This window comes from Crotalus tigris, unplaced genomic scaffold (genome assembly GCF_016545835.1).
Source record: "Crotalus tigris isolate CLP2741 ecotype Arizona unplaced genomic scaffold, ASM1654583v1 scf7180000024286.1529876, whole genome shotgun sequence".
In the NCBI taxonomy this organism is placed as follows: Eukaryota; Metazoa; Chordata; class Lepidosauria; order Squamata; family Viperidae; genus Crotalus; species Crotalus tigris.
In genome coordinates, this window is record NW_024100459.1 from 90,201 (window position 1) to 115,805 (window position 25,605).

At 36.6% G+C, this 25,605-nt stretch overlaps 1 protein-coding gene across 4 annotated transcripts in view; it reads left to right on the forward strand.

The window, feature by feature from the left end:
• Positions 1-25,605, forward strand: part of SPTBN5 (spectrin beta, non-erythrocytic 5) — a 110,903-nt gene that overhangs the window by 29,168 nt on the left and 56,130 nt on the right. For all 4 annotated transcript variants that reach the window (XM_039323905.1, XM_039323907.1, XM_039323908.1 and 1 more), the window contains exons 23-38: positions 965-1,129; positions 1,433-1,659; positions 2,682-2,868; positions 5,054-5,254; positions 5,815-5,931; positions 7,616-7,779; positions 8,682-8,814; positions 10,586-10,731; positions 12,109-12,223; positions 12,925-13,035; positions 14,182-14,361; positions 15,617-15,820; positions 16,132-16,281; positions 22,916-23,020; positions 23,550-23,735; positions 25,430-25,585. In XM_039323905.1, the coding sequence (XP_039179839.1) occupies positions 965-1,129; positions 1,433-1,659; positions 2,682-2,868; positions 5,054-5,254; positions 5,815-5,931; positions 7,616-7,779; positions 8,682-8,814; positions 10,586-10,731; positions 12,109-12,223; positions 12,925-13,035; positions 14,182-14,361; positions 15,617-15,820; positions 16,132-16,281; positions 22,916-23,020; positions 23,550-23,735; positions 25,430-25,585 (2,547 nt within the window). The remainder of the gene's footprint in view (positions 1-964; positions 1,130-1,432; positions 1,660-2,681; positions 2,869-5,053; positions 5,255-5,814; positions 5,932-7,615; positions 7,780-8,681; positions 8,815-10,585; positions 10,732-12,108; positions 12,224-12,924; positions 13,036-14,181; positions 14,362-15,616; positions 15,821-16,131; positions 16,282-22,915; positions 23,021-23,549; positions 23,736-25,429; positions 25,586-25,605) is intronic.

Sequence of the window (25,605 nt, forward strand, 5' to 3'; positions counted from 1 at the left end):
CTGGAGCTCGGCGCTGATCCTGGTGCTTCTGCTGAGCCCAGGAGAAGCGCCAATCAGCTGAAATGTTGCAGCATCTCCAGGGTCTTGTGATTTACATTCAGATGCTTGGCAACTGATTCATATTTATGACGGTCACAGTGTCCCAGGGTCATGTGAAGTGACCAAAACCTGCTGCAACCACCCAGCAGACAGGAGGAATAAAAATCAAACATCCCCCACCCCACCCCCACTGCCAATCCTCAACAGAAATGCTCACAACAATGAAAACCTAGGACAGGAGGAAGAGCGCTGCCAAGTGGGCAGGCAGGTGTCTTGCTCGGCTGTGGCTTGGGGGCACTTTTTTCAGTGCCATTGTAACTTCGAACAATCACTAAGCGAACTGTTGTAAGTCAAGGACTACCTATACTTCATCACTTTTTTCCCTTTTTTGGGGGGGGTCATCAAGTTTTTGACATCTTGCTAGGCAACTGGTGGTACTCGGATATTGCCATATCCTAAAAGTGGTACAATGGATGAAAAGGTTGAAAAGCCCTGAACTAGATTACCAGTATTAATCATATCCATGTTACAAACATGTTCTGTACTAACAAGAAAGACAACCCTGGTCAGTTTGAGCACATTTTGGCTAAAATGCCATAAGTGCAATCAAAGTCAATTTTACCCCAGGCATGGATTTAGTATTCTGATGCATGCTAGCATCTCTAATTCAGAGACTACTTTCCAAGTCAGCATGCTATTGCTCATAATGCACCTCCTAGGAAGTAGAACAGTGTGTCTTCACTCAAAATGTATAGTTGTAATATTATTGTTATTGATAACTGATGATCAACAATTGGTGTGAGGGATGAAGGTTTACACTATACATGCACTTTCTCTGAATAAAGACCAGCAGATAGAAATAACCACTATATTTTTTTGGTTATCAAGATAAATGTTTTTGACTAAATGTATTGCATTCCTCTAGACTGGAAATCAACTAATACAAAATGACCACTATGCTGCAGATTCCATTCAGGACAAAATGTCAGAAATAAAGAAGAAATGGGAGAAGCTCTACAGCAAGATGATAGAATGTGGAGATAAACTGAGGCAGGCTGGCCAGCAGGAACAACTGATGGAGCTTCTTGAGGTTAGGAGCAATGCATGAAGGAAATATTTATTACAGTTAAATTTAAAATACCCCACAAATACTAAAATATCTAAGACAGTATATAAAGGCCATAGGACATTACATAAATTGAAGAGCAACTTTTAATTTCCCTTAGGTTCCCCTGTAGCCAGATATTACATGTAAGCCCCACAAAATTTAGCAAGACCAAATACAGAAGTAGATGTCCAATCTGAAAGCAAAAAGACAGAAGTTTTCTGAAGTGGGCAAAATACAGCGAGCACTACCTGTATTTGTATCTGATCTCTACATTTTCTTCCTTAGGATGCTGACGAAAAGATAGAGAAGATAGAGAGGATGCTTCGAAATGCAGAATTGGGTCATAATTTGCGTTCCAGTCGCAATTTACTCAAGGAGCATAGACAGCTAGAAAACGAAATGCAGGGACTGGCTGAGAAAATGAATTCCATTGTGTCTCACGCCAAGAGTGTAGCTACTCATCACTTCAATAGAGAGAGGATTCTTGATGAGACCCAGAGTTATCTGGAAAGGTAAGCTACTCTTCTTTCAGGGATCAGAAAACTAAAGGCTGCTTTTCAACTAGAGCAAATTACTGTACAAGGAAGGGAGCAGAAAAAACTACTAGCATGCTACAGTGACTGAATACTGAGGTTGGCTGTCAGAAAAGTCAATGAGGCAAGTCATTCTTCCATTCTTCTGTGGAAGCATAACAAGATATATTTTCACCTTAATCGGCCTCACAGGGTTTTTTTGTAGCCATAAAATATTTTAAATATTAAATATTCAATTAATTAATTAAATATTTAAACATTAAAGTTAAATATTTGCTAAGAGAAAAGAGACAATCTGTGGCCCTTGGTCTTCAGGCAGCCTCCGAGCTTTTTGGGGGGGGGGATAGTCCCCAGAACATTTATTTATTTATTAAGCAAATTTATATGGCCACCAAATTCCTACATGTACGATTCTCAGCTTGCCTGGCTGAATTTCAGTAAAAAACTTAATTTGACTTGCCTCATTTAAAGCAAGAAAAAAGTGTGAAATAGGTACATCAAGTTTGTTTGGTTTAGCACACTTAATGTATACCTTTAAACTTTCTGTGCACATCCTCGTCAAATAATCACCTATCAGGTGACCTTATTAGGTGGCATTTTTCTGTCCTTTGAGACCAATAAGTAAATAAATAAATAACCCAAAAAATGCTGTTTGCAGTCACTCCCAAAGTTTGTTTATTTATTTATTTTATTTTTCTGGAAAGCACTCCATAAGGAAATATAGCAAATTACACAAAAACAATACATTCAAATTAAAATTGCCACGTATACCATAGATTGGATAATTATAATGTAAAATAGTTTTGGAAAGTGCTCCTATTTTTATATAAATGTCCTTGCTGCTTTCTCTTCTTGTTTAACATTATTACTTTACTAATAGTAGTAATGGCATTAGTACCAATAGGGCCAATCAATTAGAAATGTTTAGTCAGTGAGGAACCCTAATGATTCTTTTTAAATATACAGATTTGAACAGCCTTTTTTAAACATCTAATTTACAGATTTGATTCCCTCCAAAAACCTCTTGCGGAGAGGGGGCATCTATTGGAGGCAAGTGTGGAGCTGTTTCAGTTCTACCATTACCACGACATGGAAATGAAATGGATTAATGAGCGAATGTCTATTGCCAATTCCACAATCCAAGGAAAATCTTTAAATGGGGCTCAAAGCTTGCTACAGAAGCAGAGGGTAAGTCTTCAATTATGATGGTTCTTCTGAAAGTCGGACTGGGGGCTTTCAAAAGCATTTCACTTTTTAGATTTGGATTAGCAGCTCATTCTCCAGTCAGATGGAAAACTTACCAGCAGCAAGGATTTAGCCTACCCAAATATCAGTCCTACATTAGATACAATTCTAAAAACAAAACAAGGCATGTACTCACTCGAGATGCCTCAGCTTTGCTTACTTTCTATAAGCTTACTATTTTGATTGAAACCTGCAAGGTGGTCAAGAGCCATAGAGAAACTTAGTTCAAATGAGCCACGAGCTTGGCATTGAAATATTCATGGATTTTATTTATTTTTTTATTTATTTGTTTGTTTGGTATCTTGCCTTTATTACTTAATAACTAACTCAAAGCAACCTTGAGTTGCTTAATCCTTCCTTCTTCCTCCTATTCTCGCCACAACAACTCCATGAGATGAGTTGGGCTGAGAGATAGTGACTGGCCCAAAGTCACCCAGTCTTTCATGCTTAAGGTAGGACTAGAATTCACAGTCTCCTGATTTCCAGTAGACCAAACTGGGTCCTTTTAAAATGTTGCTGGGGACCAGTTTTAAAACATTATCACTATCATGAATTAGGTTTAAATCATGAAAATTATATACCTGTAATTAAAAATGAACTAATTCTTCCTAGTCAGTTTGGGTGGTCTTGCCGTGCCAAGATATTTTTACAATTACATAAACAATTGGTTTTGGTTTTGCTTTTGTCTTTGAAAAATTGTGCAAAACACCTTAACTCAGCGATATGCATAAAATGAAATACTGTATGTATTCAAACTTAGCACTGGTGATTAGTAGAACATTTTTAATTTTTTGTTTTTGTTCCATTAGGTGAGTAATTAAACTATTATTAAAAATGGAAAAGCAAATTTAAATATCTTGAAAAGTGGTAAAACCTGAAATTTTCTAGGCAGCAGTAAAAATGAATGTACTACACAATATTAGCTTTTTATTTCAAACAGCATCAATTTAAGTTTTTGAAAACCTTGCAGAATTGGCAAAAAATGATAAACAAATTTCTATGGAGTGGGGAAAAGCCATGAATAAGATTTAAAATTTTGCAATATTTATAAAGATTGCATTTCCTAACCTTAAATTATGATGCCAAATGTCTATCATGGTTAAAAGAACACATAAAATTCCCATATAGTAAAATATCAATCACAGAAGAAGCTGCCTTAGACAATAGACTTCCAAGGTATTTACAGTAAAGGAAATAAAAGAAGAAAAGAATCTGAAATGATAAATTATAAACATATGGAATTTTTAAAAACAAGAATAAGCAGTCATCAATATCTTTCACTTCATTATCAAATGCCTTTAATTTCAGCAGCATCTATAATAAGAATTAATCACGTATACCAATATTATTTAGTTTGTTATTATACAAATTTATATAGCTACCCAGTTGACACATAAGAGATGATTCCAGACAGCTTACCTCATTAAAAAAATCACAACATAAAAAGCCAACTCCTCGCCAGCCATGGCAGCAGCAATATGGTGCTTCCATATCAGGAAACAGTTTAAAACACAGCTAGAACTGCTTATACCATTGGATTTTATCCAAATAAATTATTGATCAGCAGTTCGAAACCAAACATTTCCCAATGTCGCATAGGTTTTATCAAAAGCAATCAGATAAATTGTCAATATCTATAATTTATTTTATACATGGAAGTGGAAATTCCTTGTTGAGAACCTTAGGCAACATTTCAAAAAGAATTCCCATTATCTTCCTGGGGAAGTTTCTGATCAATTTCTTTATCATTTCTGTATGCAGATATCTTTGGCAGAACTGTGATGGCCAGGTCATCAATACTGTTCCTGCAATTGTAACTGCCATCAAAGAAATATTAGAGACAATAGATACATTTAGTAAACTTTCCCTTCAGAATGAAAACAAGAGTTTCAGGAATCCATTTTTTTTCTCTTCTGGTTCAGAGATCTTATATCTCTGGATGTAAGACATAAGAACATACACTAGGAGAAGGTAATTTTTTTTAACATTTGAGTCCAAAAAAATAACTCCGTAAACTTTAGGCTTTGAAAAATAGCACATAGACTCCAAGTTTCTCTTGGATTGCTTCTTTTGGCTATTTGTCCTGTCTCTCACTTTTCCATCACCTTTCTGCCTGTTTTTCTCCTAGGAATTACAGATTGAAGTGAAAGCCCACAAACAGCAAATCTCCAGGGTTCTAGAAAAGGGGAATGCTGTGGCAGAAGATATGTGCAAGCCTTCTAGGAGAATCAAAGAAAAGTGCCAGGAACTGAGCAAAAACTGGACAGAACTGGAAGAAGCATGTGATAAAAAAATAAAGCAACTGCAGCAGTCAGTTGTTTACTATCAGGTATATATATATATTTAATGTTGTAAGCCACCCAGAGTCATTGGATACAAGAAGGGTGGTAAATAAATACATCCTAAATTCTTTTTCTCCTTCCCTTTTGAATTAAAAGACTTTGGGCCATATTTTTCCCATCCTTCAAAATAAGGGATAGCTGCCTTGTCTTTATATGACATTTTTTTTTTCGCCTGAGTTGATTTCTTCCGGTACACTTGCTTCAGCTCTTACAAAGGCAAACAGGGATATATATCTTACCTTTTTCTTTTTGAAAAAGGAAGGGCTCCTTTCTGACCTTGCTCATTTGTTCTTATTTTGAGTATGTCTTCTCACAGTAGTTTCAGCTTTATAAGTTCTTTGGCATTGTCTCTTGCAGGAGTGGCCAAGTATTTTGCCTTACACTGAAAGTTTTATCTCTGACTTTGTATGTAATTAATGTATGTCATTCTTTTAGCAGTCTTTTCATTTAATATTGAGAGTACAAAAACACTTTTTTATAGAACTAATCTGTGAAAGTTAGTGCCTCTTGTGTTTACTTAATATCACCCTACTTTTCATTTTTAAAGTTCTTAATGGATACTGGGGACCTGGAGAATTGGGTGGCAGAGAAGCTTTCACTGGTCACCAACAAAGATTGTGGTAATGATGAAGCCTCAACTCTTAACCATATAACAAAACATAAGGTAACCTATCTACAAACTATGAACAATGCAGGATTACTGAGATGTTGAATAGTTGCATTCCTAGCCTTAAGGATACCTATACAATGTGGAGACTAAACTTAAAATGTTGGTTTTTAATTAGTATGGGAAATTCATATTCCCTTTGAACTATATTGTATTCAGACAGTAATATTAACTCTACATGAAGTATTTTTTAAAATGATATCTGGTCCACCACTGCTGCCGCCCTTTTTTTTTCTTGGCTTAAGAGGTATCTTGCTGTAAGGGCCCTGTAAAATTCCTGTTGATAAACCAGTCAACATTATCAATACACATTGGGCTCTTGGTGGTCTCTGAGTCTGTTTCTGTTCCTGCAGACGTTTCATTTCCAAATTAAGAAATATCATCAGTGCATGAGGTCGGGAGAACAAGTAAATCCAAAAGTGAAAGAGAATTCCTGAAGACATAGTACTCTGATGAGTCAGCCATTAACAGATATATTAAGATAAGCTTAGTCTATAAACCATTCAAGAAAAGAAGTAATTGAAGGTCAAACACTCACATATCTATTAACCAATATTAGATAATTGAGAACCACCAGATAAACAAGAACAAGAAAGAAGAAAAAATGCCCCACCCAAAAAGCATTTAAGAAGAAACTATACCCCAATCAAGGGTATTAATAGGAGAAATTACCATACTATATATAAACAGTCAGAAAATTATATTCCCCCATGAACTGATGATGTTATTTAACCTACTAAGGAAACTCCTTCTAGAAAAGAAGCAAGCTTAGAGAACACCAATAACTCAATAATTCAGCCTTGAATATTTTCCACCATGGACTACCAAACACCTTGTTCAAAGTTCAAAGTTCAAAGAAATAATATATTTAGCCATCTTCAAGTTTATTTCAACTTCCTGGTTATTCACATCATCTATGTATTTTTAATTGTTGTGAACAGCAGCAACACATCAAAGGACATGGACAGGCAATAATAACACTAATCTATTGATGAATAATTTCCACATATACCCTACAAGGCTCTAGACAGGTTTTTCCCCTCTTAAATATGTTCAACCTATTATAGATAGTTCTGTACAGTCCTGAAATAAACCTAGTATGGTATTTCAGTCTCACTGTAGAAAAATATTGCTGAATTCCCAAGCAACTGCAAACTAACAACTAAAGAATACAGTTGCTTTATTGAGACTATGATCAGAGTGTTCTCTCACAGATGATAAATTTTGCGAGAAAACATGCATTTTTATCAAGTCAGTTAGAGGCATCACCTTCATATGTACATTATTAGGATCTACAGTTCTCAAACAGTAATTGAATTTGAAAAACAACTCATTTGTCTTTAACTTTGTACAGAGTTATCACAAACTCACTTCTTTCTCAGGAAATCCTATGTAAATAACTTGCTTCTACTTCCATATAGTTTATGCTTCCCCCCCCCCAGTACATTATTTATGTACTTAATCTGTTTTTACAACGGCTTCGAACAAACTACTTGGAAAACTCATGTAGGTAGCTTCTAGCTTGTTGTATATGTATTGAATATGGCTTCAGTTAGATCTGACATTGTCTGCTAATTTGGGGTTCCTGAATCACTTTTGCACATTAACTAAAACTGGATTGTTTTTTGTCAATGTTGAATATTCTACGTTTTCTCTTCAACTGGTACTTATTTTGGGTCAGGCTCTAGAACATGAAATTGACATTTATCAGAACTTAGTCATGGAACTAGAGGAAACTGCCAAAACTCTACCACTTTCAGACTCCATCCACTATGATGAAGTTGATATGCCTCAAAGGCAGGTCCACATAAAGCTTCAAGAATTACAAACATTGGCCAAAGCAAGGTAAGGGAGGAAAAAAAGACTGTGTGATCCAGTTATATATTTTCTTGTTAGCTTTCTTTTCTTTTCTTTTTTTCTTTTCATCAGGAAGTGAGTTTCAATCATACAATGTAAAAATCACTGGGAGCCTTCTAAATTTTTGTGTCTGTTGGTTTTATATTGCTTTGCCAGAGAGCTCAATCCTAATAATTCAGTAGGACACAATCAGACCTCAAGGCTGCAGAGGCAAAAAAAAAAAAAAATGGGTCTATGCTGTCATGAAGGAAAGTTGATCATCATCTACTAATCATATGTTTTGTTTCATAAACAACAAGGTGCAAGTGTTTGTCCTCTTCATGGAAATGACCTTGGCTTAAAAAAAGTAGACAATTCATAAGAAGACAGGGAAGCAGGAAACTGTGCTTACTCGTGGGATTATGCCACAACTGATTTCACATATGCAACATCCATCTATATCAGAGGAATTTCTTTTTATGGCTGTTTTAAGAGGAAAATTTATTGTTGAACTGATGCACAACCTCTTCACTCTTATTTAATGATGACACATTTTTGTTAATATTGTTCTTATTGGTGTTGTAGCCCATTCAGAGTCACATCAACAAGAAGGGCAGCCTTATAATCCTCTCATATTTTTGTAGCATTCTTCCTATCGTTTTTTCCCCTTAGTGGAATAAGTTTGACTTTTTTTAAGGAGGAAAGTTGAGGAAGGCAAAGTACACTAACTCAGATGTCCTTAGCCTAATGCTGCACTCACAAGGCTCCTCTATTCTTGTCCTTTCAGTTATAATCATTAGCCTTAAGCTTCAAAATGATATAGAATGTGTAATTTCTACAGAATGGTTGTCTCAAAACCTCTTACGTACATTTCTGTTGCCTTTGTTTCGTCTATTTTAACTTCAAATTAGGGGTAAAAGGTTGGAGGAGACACTTGAACTACATGATTTCCTGAGAGAATGTGAAGATCTTGAGGGCTGGATCAATGAGCAGAAGCAGGTAGCCAGTTCTGAAGACTATGGAGCTGATTATGACCATGTTCTTGTAAGTAATAATGCTAATAGTTAAAAAGATTTCCAGAATAGTTGCAATGGTATAAAATATACAGTATAACATGACTGTTCAGAAAGAGTGGCTTCATACATGATTTTTGCAAAACTGGTTTGTACATATACAGAAAAAAAGAACATGTTCTTTTGGGATGGAGTAATCTACTGAGTTGTGAGTTAAGGTGTTGGTGAAGGCAATTACTTTCAGCTGAGAATAGCCTCTGGCCAACCTTGTCTGGGTGTAGTAATCACTCCTTAGTCATTGAAGGGTGCAAAGAAATGGCCACCCGAACGTAGCCATTTATTGTTTTTATAGAGTTTTTCAAATAGCAATAGATACAGCATGGCAACAGCATTTCATTGGCTAAAATCCTTTACCAATCCTCAAGAGTAAAAAGTTAGAGGCCATAAACAGGAAAACTTGTTGTTCACCAATTTAGCCTTATCAACTTGGCAAGGTCACAGAGACCTGCGTCACGTAAGATGCATAACAAAGGCACAAGCGTTGGTAGGGCAGTTTTCTGCTCGCAACTTTCGCCTGTCTCTTATCCCTACATCTGGGCTCAGAAGGTAAGCTGATTGAGTCTAGCTAATACTTGGATAGGAGACCTGGAAACATCAGGGTTATAGGGTGGATTAAAAAGTTGAAATAGTATCTCAGAAGAAGGCAAAGTTCAATTATTTCTGTGTTGCTGTCAAGGATACTGTGTGAATTTATCTATGAAGTCACCAGAATTTGACTCATCTTTTCAGGCATTTTAATGCATTGTTTAATAATTATTTTAGAGAGCTTTTGAAGACAAGAAATATTTATCAAATTTAGATGCTTGTATAAAGGCTAATCTATTCATGATTATTCATTGTTTCAAATAATTAGTATAATGTCAACAGAATAATGACGAAAATATTATTTTTCTGATCAAGGAGATTGCACAAAAAAAATCAAAAGAATAATCTTATTTGAAATAAATATATATATGATAATCAATGGGAATAGTACCTGAATATCCTTGGATTATAGGCTAAAGTTTAAAGCTCCAAATAAATAATCCCCCCTCCAGAGCACTATTCATATGGTGCATGATTTGACTGAGGTTGAGGGGTCATTTTTTTTTTTTGCTTTCCTTTTTTGTTTTTACACTTGAGATGATTTTAAAAAATAGATTTTTCATGATTAGTTTTCATTTATAATTAGCATCATAGAATTGGAAGAGATTTTCAAGCAATTGAGACCAAGCCACTGCTCAAACGTAAGTATTGTACTACCAGATTATAAAAGTCAATGAGCAGTATTCAAAACCGATGCAAAAAAAAAAAAATCTTCTAATGTCCTAAAACTGCATCAAAAAATACGCACATCAGTCTAATTAATGTTTAACCAATCATCTCAGCTAATTTGGTTTCTCCTGGAGACTTTGGCATTTTGACACAATTATTTGGAGAGAAGAGGTCCCCTATAGGGGGCAAAATTTGAGCAAAATTTTAGTTCCTGTGAAATTAAGTGAATGTTGTGAATAGACTCCCTGTGTAATACTTATTATTGTTTGAACGAGAAAGATATTAAAGATTTTCAAATTGCTCTAGAATTATCCTTCTAGAACAAAATATAGAACAAAGATGTTTGGAATTTCAGACTTGGTAGACACTGTACTTTGAAATAAATTCATACTGGGATCATACAGGAAAAAAATCAAAAGGGCTAAGTTGGAAAAGTTATTCAAAACTATTCATCACTTCAATTTTTCCTTCTATTTGTTTTTTTATAGGTTCTTTGTGTCAAATATGATAAATCTCAGCATCAAATGGAAATTGTTGCCCAGAGAGTTGCAGCGTGTGATCAGTTAGCGCAGAAAATGTTGGATCATGGCCATTTTGAATCCAGGGAGATTCGGAACAAGCAGAAACAGTTGAGGTAAGAAGGCATTCTTGTCTTTTTCCATTATTTTTTTCAGCCTGATCTTTTCTTTTTCAAGACAAAGATCAGGAAAGCTGTAAAAGAGCCACATGGGGGGAAAATATTCCATGAAGAACATTTGGGTGGCATGTCTAGTTTGTTGCAAGACCTAAGTCTTTCTTAAACTATTCAGAATTTTACAGAAGTGGAAGGATTGTTATGTCAATATTTAAATTCATTATTTATTCTCAACCAAGAGAAAAGGAGACTTTCAAGCAATATAATATATAAAATGCATGCATTTGATGACTTTTTATATGCTCTTATATTTCTTATTAGTTTGAGGTGTTGATTTGTTTATATAATTTTATCTATCTGAAAACCTTTCAGAGATGGAGGAATAGATAGATAGATAGATAGATAGATAGATAGATAGATAGATAGATAGATAGATAGATAGATAGGAAGGATGGTTGGCCATTGCCAGAACCATCACCTCCTCCTCCTCCTCCTCCTCCTCCTCCTCCTCCATTCTTGTATGCACACATATATACTTTTGTTAATTAATTCAGTACTACAGTAAAATTGTACACATTTCTTAACTTGTTTTAAATCTTAACTGAAGAAATATGGATAGATTTCTTGCAAGAGGAAGGTAAATAGATTTATAGGCTGACACCACTGTGTATTTTTTAACTTCTGTTGCAGAAAAACACCATCAGAAATTGGCATAGCTCAGTGATGGTGAACCTTTTAGAGACCGAGTGCCCAAACCACAACCCAAAACCCACTTATTTATCACAAAGTGCCAGGGCCGCATCAGCATTGTGGTGCCCTCAGGAAGGGCAGGGAGGCGCCTCTGAGTGCTGCTTCTGACACACAAAACCCAGGGGTGCAAAAATGGGCCACTGTGCTGCAAGGTGCAAAAATGGCCGCTGCACCAATGCAGAGTGCAGATACAAGGCGCTGCACCACGCAAGAATGGGGCAGGGCTAGTGAATATCATGCAGGCACTAGCCCCGCCCCATTTGCAGCACATGTGTGCTCGTGGCCCCATGCGCACATGCACGCATGTAAAATGCTTCCCCCTCCCTTTTCTTCCAGTCTATCAATCTGCTCTACCACCTCTACTCAAGCTTGCTACTCAGCCGCTTTGCCTCCTTTGTGGTGGGCGGGGCTCCTGCTCCGGGCGGCAGTGGCAGCCTGATGGACCTGCTGCTGGCGGCAGTGGTGTGTGTGCCAACAGAGAGGGCTCCGGCACGCGTGCCATAGGTTCGCCACCACTGGCATAGCTGATTGACAACTAATCACTGACTGACACATTCTTTCAGGATTGTCTACTTCTAACTTGCTTCTGGATACTGCCTCCTACCTCTCTCTTTTTTCCCGCTTTAGGAACAACTGGCAGGAGCTGCTGGAGATGACAAACTACAAAGGCAAACAGTTACAAGATGCTGAAGCAATTTACAAGTGCCTACAGGACTTGACGGAAGCTCTCAGCCACATTGAGGTGAAAGAAAACAGTTTTGTTTCCAAACATGTGTCTTTTTGAGGCTCAGATTAGATATGAAAGAACAACCATTCATTTCTATTGTTTACCTAGCCTTTCCACACCAATGGCTAACAATAAATGTAAAACTATAGTACTATGAAAGTTTACATTTGTCACAAAGGTGCTTTTTCAAGAGGCAACTGGACTTTCTTGTTTTTCTTTGAAAATGTTTCTTCAGCTTCTTGGATGAGAAGCGAAACATCTTCAAAGAAAAACAAGAAAGTCCAATTGCTTCTTGAAAAAGGACCTTTGGGACAACCATGACTGGGATGACTGAAAATCTCCATAGACATTTACATTTGCCATAACATTTTTAAATCAGAAAGATATAGAAGCACAATAAAAACAGTTGTCCAAAGTTTAATTCCCATATTTTTCTCATATATACATATAGATATGTGGAAATTTGGTTCAAATGAATAAGGGGATTAAATTGTACTCCACTGCATGACATATTTTTTTCTTCAACCTCTTTCTTTCCAGCATCAAAGATGGAGGAAAGGTTTTATACAGTGGAGGCGAGAGATTTAGATCAATTTATGATTCTTTTCATTAACAAATAGACTCCCGCATATGCAAATGAAAAGAGTTTTATATACTGCCTATCTTAGAACAAAATCAAACCAGAGCAATTAACAGAAAGCACATTTGGTCTTTAGGACAAACTGAAGACCATCCCAGATTCCACTACTAAAGATCTGAGTGGGGTGAAGGCACAGCTACATAAGCAAGCAACTCTTGAGCATGAATTATTTGGGAATGAGCAGCAGGTAAGCTATACTGCAGTCCTATAAATGTATTAAGAAAATTTACATGGTTGCCGAACTCACAGAAACTCCAGGCAGCTTACAGATACAATGGTCTTGTTTTGAATTTGCCTGTGGTTCTTGTCTTCTGAATATGTTATCCTTTAAATATAAATTAGGACTGAAACTAATCATCAGCAAGATGCCATGGTGATTAATGCCTTGGGCTAGGAGGAGGAGAGGCCAGGTTATATACCCTCAGTCATGGAAATTCATTGGATAACACTGAGCCATTCACATTCTTTCAGCCCACCCTACCTCAATATAGGGCAGTTGTTGCAAGGGAAACTAGGGGGTAAGAGTGCTAGGTTGCATTGTTGAGTTCATGAATAAAATATGACTTATAAATGTAATAAATAAATTAAAAGAAGAAAGCACATGTGTTGAAACAGGAACTTCTCAGAGGGTTCTTTCAAGTGCTATGGATGAGATGGTAGAGTCATTCCTTGCCTTGAATATACCTAGAACTCTTTTATCTCCTTACCACCCAGGAGTATCAGGCTGAGACCTTTGGGAAGGGAGAAGAAGCACCATAGCTGCAATCCCAGTCTACCCAACCTCGTCCTTACTTTCACCTTCCCAGTATTTGTCCAGCATTTGCTTTTGCTACCTTGTGAGATGCTAGCTTCAGCAATTCTTCCTCCGCCTCCTTTTGGAGGAGGAGAGGGAAACAGGCTGAACATATTGAGCAGTAAGAAGAAGGCAAATCAGCACTTGGGCTGACAGATTTGCTGATGGACAAATGTGAGGCAGTCATGTCTGCAGAAAGGAAAACGATTTGGCTACTGCTCCTCCTCTGTATCAGACTATTTCTCATATAGATGTGACAGATTGTCCTACTGGGCTACTTAATACAGCCAGCTGCAGATCTTGTGCCAGTTTCAAATCCCCAGCTAGTGTAAATAGACTAGACAGCCTGTTTCAGTCATTTAGTTTTCAAAGGTCTGCTTGTCTCTGCAAAACTGAAATTCAAGACTCTGGCTGCTTATGAAGTTCTGTATAGAATGGAGTATAGTTATCCATCTTTTGGGAAGATGTCATTGATGGATGGGTTCTTAAACTTTTTTTTTTAAAGTTAAATTATTCACTTCATTTTCTCTCCTTTTGCAGCTGCATGTTTTGATTGATACTGCAGATGGCGTGCTCTGCCTGTGCTCTGAGAGGCAGGCGGAGGCGATCAAGGCAAAGCAACAGGCCTTAGTGGAGAATTGGGAAATCTTGCGATGTAAAGTGGAACAAAACAGGGAGCAGCTGGAACGTGCTTACAGATTATACCGCTTCCAAACCTACGTAAGGATTTCAATGTCCTTGTCACATTTTTTTTAAAAAAAAAAAATCCTATATTATTCTGTTCTCCAGTTGTGTTGGCCAGTTTTTTTCTAGAATGATCAATCAATATTCCGCAACTGGCCCATACAATTGCACACATTTAACTGCAGACTGTTATATCATGTACCTGCATTAATATATTATTTATAGTGAACATTCTAAAGATGAATAACCCGGCTTAGGTCTTGTGGAAAACAAGAGGCCTTCATGAAGCTGAAGGTTGACATCCATCTTTCATATGGACCTATTAAAAGTTTAATGTAATATTTGCCAACATAATGATTATGAAAAACATAAAGAATCTGTCTCAACAGCAATCTTTGTAAAGTTCTTTCATCTAATAAATTTCTAGGGTTAGTTATTCAAAATACTTGAAGTCCATTCAGTTCTTTTTTATTGTACTGTATGAGATTTTCCTGAACTTGTAGTGTTCAACTTGACTTTCCTCAACTCTTTCCTTCATTTGTCTCATTTTTGTTTACTCACATAGTCTTCCTGTATGGTTTCTTCTTACATCATTACTTGTTTTTCCACTCCTCCCCTATTTTCCTAAACCAACTTGAATCTAGGGGCTGCTGGGGGACTTCTATTACTATTTGTCACCACCCTTTCTGCCAAAGGCCATAAAACCTATGACAAGAGGGGTTTCTTTTATAGCAATAGCACTTAGACCAGGGATCTTCAAACTTGGCCCTTTTATGACTTGTGGACTTCAACTCCCAGAATTCCTCAGGCAGCATGCCTGGCTGAGGAATTCTGGTAGTTGAAATCCACAAGACATAAAAGGGCCAAGTTTGAAGACCCCTGACTTAGACTTATATACTGCTCCATAGTGCATTACAACACTCTCTGGGTTGGTTTACAATATCAGCTACAGGAAATTTGAACATGAATTGTTATAAATAGAACTTGCATTTGATGCACAGCAGCTACATAAATTCTTTTGTAACTGTTTTATAGTTTTGCTGCAATATATCCACTTAACTGAGCCTTGATGCCCAAGGACATGTATTCTATACTCGATAGATAGTCTTGACAGTTTTTTTTAATTTTTGTGTGAGGCAAAACACAATGCGTGAACCTACGTATGAATAACCAACCACATTTTAGTGCTATGTGTGAACCGAGCCACAAGAAGTATCATCTGTTACCTATATTGTCATCTAAGGATATAGATCTTACCCCATATCTTAAATTTCCTTTCCTCAATGTTAAGGTATGGGACTATTCTTCCTGGGCATCTGAGATGATAAGAACAATGGCAGCTGAGGAGACCATTCGAGATGCATCTACCAGCGGTCTGAAGATTAATCAGCATCAGCAGCTATTGCCAGAGATTGAGTCTCGCGATGAGATTTACGAGCGAGTATCACAGCTGGGACAAGAGCTCGCACTGGAACAGAAAATGGCAACAGAAGAGGTATATACACAGGATCCAGTTTTGTAATTTTGCACAGAGCTCAGACCACCAGCATTTCCACAAAATTAGCCTGTTATGAGTAAGTTTTTAAATCCAGAGATTTCATGAGATAAGCACCAAGCAAAGGAAAATGAGTTTTATTAAAATACACCCACCAGCTTTCTCATGTATAAACAGGCAATTGCTGTAATTATAATTGGAAACTGAGCCTTAGCATATTTCCATTAACAGCAGTATAAATTACATATTAATCATTGCCCCTTCATGGATTATAACTGATGCTTTATAGCAGTTGGCTTCTTCTTTTTTAGATCCAAAGTGTATTAAAAACTCTGATAGAAGCAAAGCGCAGAGTGTACCAGGTATGGGCACAAAAGAAGGAATGGCTAGAGAAGACCCATCTTTTGCAGATATTTTACCGAGACTGTGAATACCTGGACAACATTTCAAACTCCCAAGAGGTAGTGCTGGCACATGCTTTAGTGATGTTTTAATGCATTGTAAAGTGTATTTTAATCTATTAAGTACTTAATCTCTGCCTTTTGTCCTATGCTCTACCTATTCCTTCTATCTTACACATACTTGCATATATAGAAGACTTATATCAGTAAGAAAACTGCTTAGTTTGCTTTTGACCAAACTTATTGATCAAAATTCCTAAAAGGAAATTTGGTTTCTGACTTTTTAGTAGCATGGTCAATTATACACCTGTGCAAGGATATATGATGTGAAATTAATCCCTTGATTCTAAAAAAAAAAACTATCACAGAATAACAGAATAATAGAATAAGAGAGTTAGAAGGTATCTTGGAGTTCTTTTAGTCCAACCTTATACCATTTCAGTTAATTGGCTGCCCAGTCTCTTTTTAAAAGCCTCCAGCGATGGAGCACCCACAACTTCTGAAGGCAACCCATTCTACTACTTTATTGTACTCACTGTCAGGAAACTTCTTTTTAGTTCTAGGTTGCATTTAGTTCTAGGTTGCATTTCTCCTTGATTAGTTTTCATCCATTGCTTCTTGACTTGCCTTCTAGTGCTTTGGAAAATAGCACAGCCTCAAAGGAGTAAGCATCAGCTCAACTCAATATCAAATTGTAATGACATTCAATGTAGTGGCATTAAATATTTGCTTTTTAAGCTAACACCTGCAAAGGAAGGCATCAGGAGTTAGCTGTTGTAGCAGATGAGAAGGAAAGCATTATTCCTTTTCCACATATCATGGTCCAATTGAAAATTACTTCCCTGGTAGCTACTATGTGAAATGAAGGGACTGCTAGCTGCTGACAGTGTGAGCACCATTTGTCTCTGGCTGAAATAACAGTTTCTGCTTGCATGGTTATGGTGTAGAAGGTTTTTCTTGAATCCATGACACAGCTCAGAAAATCTTAAATTCACTTCCACCTGGGTTATAGTGCAAGCTCATTCTATATTTGAAGAGGACAAATTCTTGTTTTTAATAAATTGTTTTGTTATTGTTCTTTGGAAAGGAGATCAAAAGCCTTTCACCTAAATTCTCACATTTTCCTGTCTCACACACCAAAGTTTCAGATGGTGTTTTCAAGGAGCTTTATGCAGCCAGGTTAACCCTTCTAAGTGGCACAACATTAGCAGAAAGCAAGAATTTAAAACTGAGAGGGCAATGCATCATTACCTTTTCATCTGTATTTGGAAAAGGGAGTGTCTGGATGGTGTTAACTGTGTATGAATATTTATCTTTTATCACAATGGATCTTGATTGAACCGAACTGTGTCTCTAAATTTATATAAAGGCTATCCCAGCAGTGACATATGACAGAAAGAAAAGCATTGGGTCATGTTCTGAAGTAGAGTGCTTTCCCATTCATGCCAGTGTGTCTGTCCTTGATTTTATGCCAGCAGCTTAGGTTACATCCAAATTACTTAAGGCTTCAGAAGTTTTCAGCAAGATTTAGTCTACGATTTCTCTGTCCTAAAGTAAATAACAGCGCATATGGAGGAAATTAAGCAAGTATATATCTGTCTTTTTTATTACTGACTCTGGGAATGCCATTACTTGGAAGAGTTGTAGGAAATTTTTCTAAGACTTTGTTAGACAGAGAAGCTGCTATTCCTTGTGCAGATATTCCTTTTGCAGATTGAGAGACGGATAGAGAACATTAGTGCAGCTCTTTTGCTGTTAGCACCAGTAGAAAATATTCTTGTCTTTCAAGGCTATAGAAGCACTGGTGAGTTAATAACTTAATTTTTTTATCTAAGAACTGTTAATTAGGTCTCGGATTACACATCTGGCTTCTGCCTCATCATTTTGATCATTTTTCGGTTTGCTACATGCTCCTAATATTTTGCAGTCTGAATAAGCAGTCGTGCCACTATGTCTCGTTCTTAATCAAATACAGATGTCTTCATTATAAAAATACGTCTTTACATTTCACTTATTCACACCAGAGGAAGAATGGAAATCTCTACAGCCAACATAAAAAGGATGAAACATTTGTCTTAAGCAACAGCTCAGAAGCTAAGCCTAGGATTAAAACTGCAAGATGTCATGCAGATATCTTCCTAAGAAGACTTCAGACACACCCATCTTTATTTCTACTGTGGAAGTTATGTTGTCTTCTGCCCGAGTGGTTCCATCACCAATCTCCAGAGCTGCTGTTTATGGTGCTTCTTTCCAAACGATGCCACCAGCAGAAAATATATCAGACTCAGCTTGGTATTTTCCAGCTTATTCATCATCTGCAGAGACCATCTTGCCTTCTCCCTGCCTGTCTTCAGAGGTTCACAGCTCAAGGCTAGATATAGTGCTGGCACATTCAAATAAGAGGAATGGTTTAGAGAAAGATAACAGCTGTATTAATTCTTCCACCTTCAAGTCTGCCTGTTCTACACTTTTGAGAGATACTCAGTGCAAAGGATACAACAGCACTTATGCTCAATCATTGCTTGTCTCCTGCAGTGGTGCAAGTGGCTGGAAAGGAAATTACTTGGATGCTTGTCATTCTTCTGCAATAGCTTTCCAATCGGCTGCTTCAAGAGTTCTACCATGCTGGACATCACGTCTAGATGTTTCTCTGTGTGCCATTCCAGATGCTTCATTGTCTCAGAATAAAAATCTGTATCAAATTCTTGCACCTTGTAATTCCAAGTCAAAGGAGCAGAACTATAATCAGTGCAATTCTCAGTTTTCAGATTTCCATGCTTCAGTAAAAGTCTATATTTCAACTTGCAGTGTTGCTATCAAACCAATCAGAGCAGCTTATTCCAGTGTTCTATTACCTCATCTGAAAAAAAATTCAACTACATCTCCTGGTCTTACAAGAGGAACCCAGAAGAGTCATCAAGTTATCCCTTCTGGAAATGCTGCAGATCAGCAAGTTAAACAACTTCATGTAATCAACACCACTAAGTGTCCCATTCTTCCTCCACAGACAGTCTTCAAAGAAATATGGTTGACTCCATCTGCATTAGCTAAAGCAGATACCCTTCTTGGCAAAAGAACTGTTACACATTCACAATTAGATCCTGATATGCTTGTCTTTCAGAACCATCACTCAGCTAGCAAAGAATTTGGGAAGTCTTCTAGTGTTGGAATAATTCCTGCTCATCACAAGATTTCCAAGATATCTTTAATGCTTGCTACCCCTTGGACATCCTTTCCTATTAAAGTAGTAAAAGAATTCAGAAAACAGCCAACTCCTTCAGTCTTGATCGAAGCTTCAGGTTCAGATATGGGTGGGTCTACTTTACAGTCAGATTGTAAAGGCTCTAGCATCTTATTGTCCATAAACCCTGTTTATTGTTCTGAATACCAGCCTTCACAAGAGTCAAAGCATCTTCAGGATCCAGATGCTGCAACAAATGCAGGTCAAGCTGCCTTCTTAACAAATATGCAGGCATCATCTCATGGACATGGTGAGAATACATGGTGTCCCTCTATCTCAGTAAAAATTGCATCCTTTGGAACTGGGAGGAAAGTGGTGAAGATTTCCATTCCATTTTAGAAAAATGTACTCTCAACTGTAATTTGTTCTGAGATTAGTTTTAACTGACAGTATTATCAATTCTTTTGTTAATTTGTTGTAAAGGTTTCTGGGAATGGTAAAGCCTTCAAAAGTACTTTTGTTTTCTTAAAGTAGGATGATTAGGAACTGCAAGACTCTAGAGGTTTCTTCTTGACATTGGAAGCCTGTTTACTAGTTATTGCTTAAATTCTGCTGTTTCAAGCTTTCACATACAGTAGACTAGAGTAAAACAAGTTATGCCTTCAGTTGCTCTAAATATGTGACTTTAGTAAAATAGACGTGTGTGTGTGTGGGTGTGTGTGTATACTCTCTGTAAACTGTCATCTAATTGTTATTAGTAAAAACCATGAATGTATTGAAAGAGATTGTGTACATAGATACACATAAACATACACTCACATTTGCTATATTTCCCAATGCTGTGTGTTTGTATGTACATGTGTATATACTCTCTGTAAACTGTCATCTAATTTTTATTAGTAAAAACCATGAATGTATTGAAAGAGAGATTTTGTACATAGATACACATAAACATATATTTTCAAACCAAAAATATGTTAAATCTTTTTTTTTCTAGAAATGCCTTATTAGCTTGTTAGTTTACACTAGGAAAAAATAGATTTGGTTTGGGGACAAGATATTAGAGCCCCTTCAAGTTTTACTACTAGTTTTAGCTGAAGGAAAATAAAATAAGAAGAACAAATTTAAAAATCCACTGTGGTATATTATGCAGATCTATAAAATGTAGATCTTCTATTGGGCTCCATTCTGACAACAGATTGGTGGAAGATGGCGTCTTAAACAATTTCTATGAAACAGAAAAAAAAAGTTGCCATTTCTTAAAATAGTATTATTTCAATAGAGAATTCAGTCTGATTTAAAAAATATATTTCTAGTTGTCATTATTCTATATATGCATTTTTGCTCACTTTAGAAAAAATGTCTTTTGAAAGATCTTTCTTGAAAGATCTTGATTTCTCTTATTTTTTATTGTTTCTTGATAAGATTTGCTTGAGAAAAATAATCAGTAAAATTTACCCTTAATCATGAACTGCATTTCACTGCTATGTAAATAGGATGATAAATCCTCATTGTTCACGTGTCATGCCCTACTTTGTGGAATATTTAAATCTTATGGGGAATATTTCAAAAATAAATATTGTTTAGTTCAAGAATGCAGAATCCTGCTTTCCTATCTATATAAAGATTCTTTTATATTCTTTTTTATGGAAAACTCTTGTGTATTATTACCACAGGACATCGGGCATGCCATTCTTCAGCCTGTGATAAGCTGACAGATACTTGAAGTAATGACCTCAGAAGCTGTAATGTTAAATATGAAATGCCACTCTGAGTATTGCTTTCGTTGGTGGGCTGCTCAAATTCACTGCCGTATTTACACAGTTGTGCCACTATGCTCTCTGTTTCTGCAAATTGTCATGTGTAATACAGCTTTGAATGGCAGTTACCGTTTGATATGTAAATGTTGTGCTTAAAATGGGATTGGAAAAAAAAACCTCCCCATTCCAAAGGTCACCCTTGCATTGATACTCTTCAAAGGGACAGGTGAATGGGAACACATTGAATCTAGAGCAAAATTCTGGACAGAAGGTCCTGGCTCCAGTCTGCATTAGGGTGTAACTCAATATGTGAAGAAGTCTCTTTGAAACTGCTTGACCTGTTGTCTTCTCAGATATCATTCTCAGATGAGACTATGATAATCTGAGTGGAATCAGTTTAAAAGGCGTACGAGCAGAAGAACAAGGCACGGTTCTGTTATGTGAATAGCCTTCTGTTCACATGACAATGGATGGAATCCCATGTAACACATATATTCATATTTATTGTGCATTTTATTTAGAGTATTCAATTTCCTGTGTAATAAATGTTTTGCAGCTATTTGCGTTATGAGCACTTGCTATGTAATATAAAATGATTCACATAAAGGAACAGCTAATATAATTTTCCTATATTAAAGGTGGTCATTTGAAAGAAAAGATACCAGTATAAAATACTTACTTTCTGTTCTCATCTATGTTCCACTTCAAAATGCATTTATCTACCTGTTTTATTTATGGAATTACCCAACTTGGTATAAGAGGGAAAGTTGGTATAGCAATGGGTCTTTGGGAATCACGCCAGAGTCCACAAGCACACAATATTAAAAATAATAGAAATCAAAATAATAAAAAAGAATGTTCATCATAGACGAAAACATTCAAGCAATACAGGCTGTCCCGGAAGAGGCTTGCTACTCACCCTAATCTAAGTCATGGGAAAAAGTTAGGCTTTGTGGAATTCTGTTCAGAGGGCAGATACCATGGCAGAGAAAGCTTGCTTCCTGGATCCTATCAGGTAACATTGCTAATCAAAAGGACCTTATAGGTGCCCACTTCTCCAATTTTTCAGGCAAGCAGAAACTATTGGAGATAAGTAGCCCTCAGATAGCCAGGGCCTTTAGAGGTGACCAGCATCTTGAATATCATCAGAAGCTAATTGCATACAGTGCAACTTTCTGAGCAGTAGTGTTACATGGGTATATCATGGTGTGCTCATCACTACATTCTGGCCAGCTACATAAATTTCAGGAGCAGCCCAGTGAAGTGCTCATTGCAAAAATCTGCACCCAAAGTGGCTAGGACATAAATGATAATTTAGAGGACTCAGGTTAAGACTATATACTATTTGGAATGTATATAGCTAATTTATTCTACTGCCTAATTTTCAAGCTATATTCTTTCAGGGATGGATGGCATATAAATTTAATAAATAAAATTAAAAAATCTTTATGTTATCTGTTGAATATGGTTTTCTATTTGGAATTCTTGAAAATAATACTTTACAAAAAGAAAAAGAAAAAAAACCAACTTCCAAACAGACTACGCTATATTCCTCTTCTCTTGATTAATCCAAATATCTAACAAGAGACCAGAGCTCTGTAAGAAACACATCTTGTAAAATCTCTTAGAATCATTTGATCATCTGATGTTTCTTGACTTTCATTCCAGAAAGCAACAGATTTGGTCCCATAATTCCATGTGTTTTTTTTAAAAAAAAAACTATATTGCCAGAACTGATTCCAATTTTTCACAGATGTATTTGAAAAGCTGTGATTTTGGAAGCAGTGTGGATGAAGTGATACAGCAGATCAAGAAACATGAGGCTTTCGAGAAGATTCTAGCCTCCCAGGAAGAAAAGGTAAAATCTTTATACATAATATATAAAGAAAGACATGGGAACATTCCAGGTAAAACCTGGTACTTATGTGTCATCTCGGTGGACTGGGAAACAAATACTGTGACAAACTTGCAAAAGCAATTCAAACAATAGATATTGTTTTATAGAAGCTGATCTATAAGACACTTTGAAGTGCTGATTTTCAAGAAATATGGGAGTTCTTCAGGCAAAATACCTGAGAAATTTCACTTGGGGAGAAAGAATATCTTAGTTTGACACCAAATGTCACCAAAAGCAAGATATACAGTGAATTTAAAGATTTACCCTTAAATAAAATTTCCCAAATAATATTTCAGATAATATCAACAAGATAAGTAGAGGTTCTCAGAAAGCTTTACCCATTCATATCACACAAATACATATCTGTATATTCTTGTTACTGGTTTTTGGTTATGGGCAATTTTGAACTTCCAATAGAAAAAATAATATTTTATGTATGCAAACTGTGATCAGTTAACTGTAGTTGTGATTTTAAGTGTTGGTTTTTTAGGAACTATCTCTTCAGGAGCAAATGGAAAAATTGCAACCAGGCAGTGAGTTGGAAGTAAGACAGATTCAACAGAGGTTCAGTGTGGTGTTAAAGAAAAGAAGATGCATCAGAGACCTTTCTCAAAGTAGGCAAGAAAAATTGCAGGTAGAACTCCTGCTGGCTGTATTCTACCAGGGTCTAACTGAGGTGAGAATAAGTTGTGTATTAGTGAAGCATTGTCTGGGAAATAAAAACTTTCATTCTCTTTGCAGGCAGTGAAGGGTTGCTGTCTCACTCTCCATTCAGACTGCCAGCTCAGGTAGTCCTCACTTACTGATTGCAATTGGAACCAGTAACTCCATCACTAAATGATGCGATTGTATAATGAAATATCACATGACTGCACCCGATTTAGATGTCAGTTCCAGCTGCAGTCGTGACGTAAATCACTCATGGTGGTTGAGATTAAATCTGTGATTTCCTGCTGTTTTCCCATTGACTTTGCTTGTTAGAAGCTGGTTGTGAAGGTTACAAATTGTAATCAGATGACCATGAGATGCTGAGGCAGCCCAAGTTTGAGAAACAATGATAAATCTCTTTTTTCAGTACTGTCATAACTTTGATTGATCGCTGAACAAGCAGTCAATTGAAGGCAAAGGAAGACTGACTTTAATGGTTACGGTAATTGTTGTAGTGTGTATGGATGTAAAAAGGTGCCTCCTGCAATATAGTAATCAAAATAAACATTCTACTAAGCAAATAACTGAGGCAAAATAATTAAAGTATCATCTGGAAGCAAGAGGTAATTCTGAAGAAGATCAGACACCGTCATCTGCCGTGGCATCCATAGGATCTTGATGCTTGCATCAGAATGACAAAAGCGATATTGTGACATCACCACACAAACTCCATCCTTTTGGACCATGCTACACTGCTTTTGTCAGTCTAACCCCCACCCTTGCCCACCACCAAGACACCTGTGGTCCCCTGACCCTCTTCTGACCCTCTTGTATTTTCCCACTTCTTTTTGAGTTTTTTTTTTAAATTTTTCTCACATCTTTTAAAGAAAGAAAAATCAAAAGAGCTATTGTACATTATTATAATTCTGAGGCTCTGTGCTTTGGAACATGGTGTTCACATTCCATGTATTCCTATCTAAAATACATTTAAACATGAATGGAATATAATGCAATATTTAAATTAACATTTAATTTAACATTTACATTACAGCAGCCTTCCCCAGCCTGGTGCCCTTTAGATGTGCATAGATTAGCCTCTAAACCAAACCTTTAGCCACTATGGCTATGAATATGGACTGTGAATTATAATAGTGATATAACCAGTTCATCTGGAGAGCATAAGGCTGAGAAAGGACATATTATATTAGAGAACTACTATTATATCTTATTCTTGTACATTTGGAAAAAATCCAAAGTATTTTTTTATCAGGTAGCTGGTAGCCTTTGTTTTATCACTATTTCTTGGCCTGACTCAGTACTTCAGGAAAGCCAAATACAGTAAAATCTGAAGAAATGTTGCAACCACTAACTTCCACTTGGTTCTTCATAGTGGGTCTCAAGTCTCACCCAAAAAAGTTACACTGCATTAATTTAAGTCTGATCACTTTGGTGATGTAGAGAATTAAAGGGCTGAGTGAAGCTTTTGTTTGTAGCTTTGTTTAAAAGCTAGTTCAGTTACATTATATCACATCTTCGAAATGTCAAACTGATTTACAGATTAAACAGTTTTGCAATAGACCATGTCTTCACATTTGAAATCCAGGTCACACTTTGGGTTGAATTGCACCCTTGAACCGAAAAGCAAATCTGATCTTATCAGATTTGCATATACCACTCTTAGTCTTGCATGTAGTGATAATCATGTTGCTCCTTTGGTGACAGGCAGAGAGTTGGATTGCTGAACGCATGCAAAAGATAAAGGCTCCTTCTTTTCAAAACTTCAGCAAGTCATGTGACAAAATGAAGCTTCTTCAGAAGCATCAAGTCTTTGAGGCTGAGATTCTGGCTCATAAGGATATAATTGCAAGTGTTAATATGGCAAGTATTGCTAGCTTATG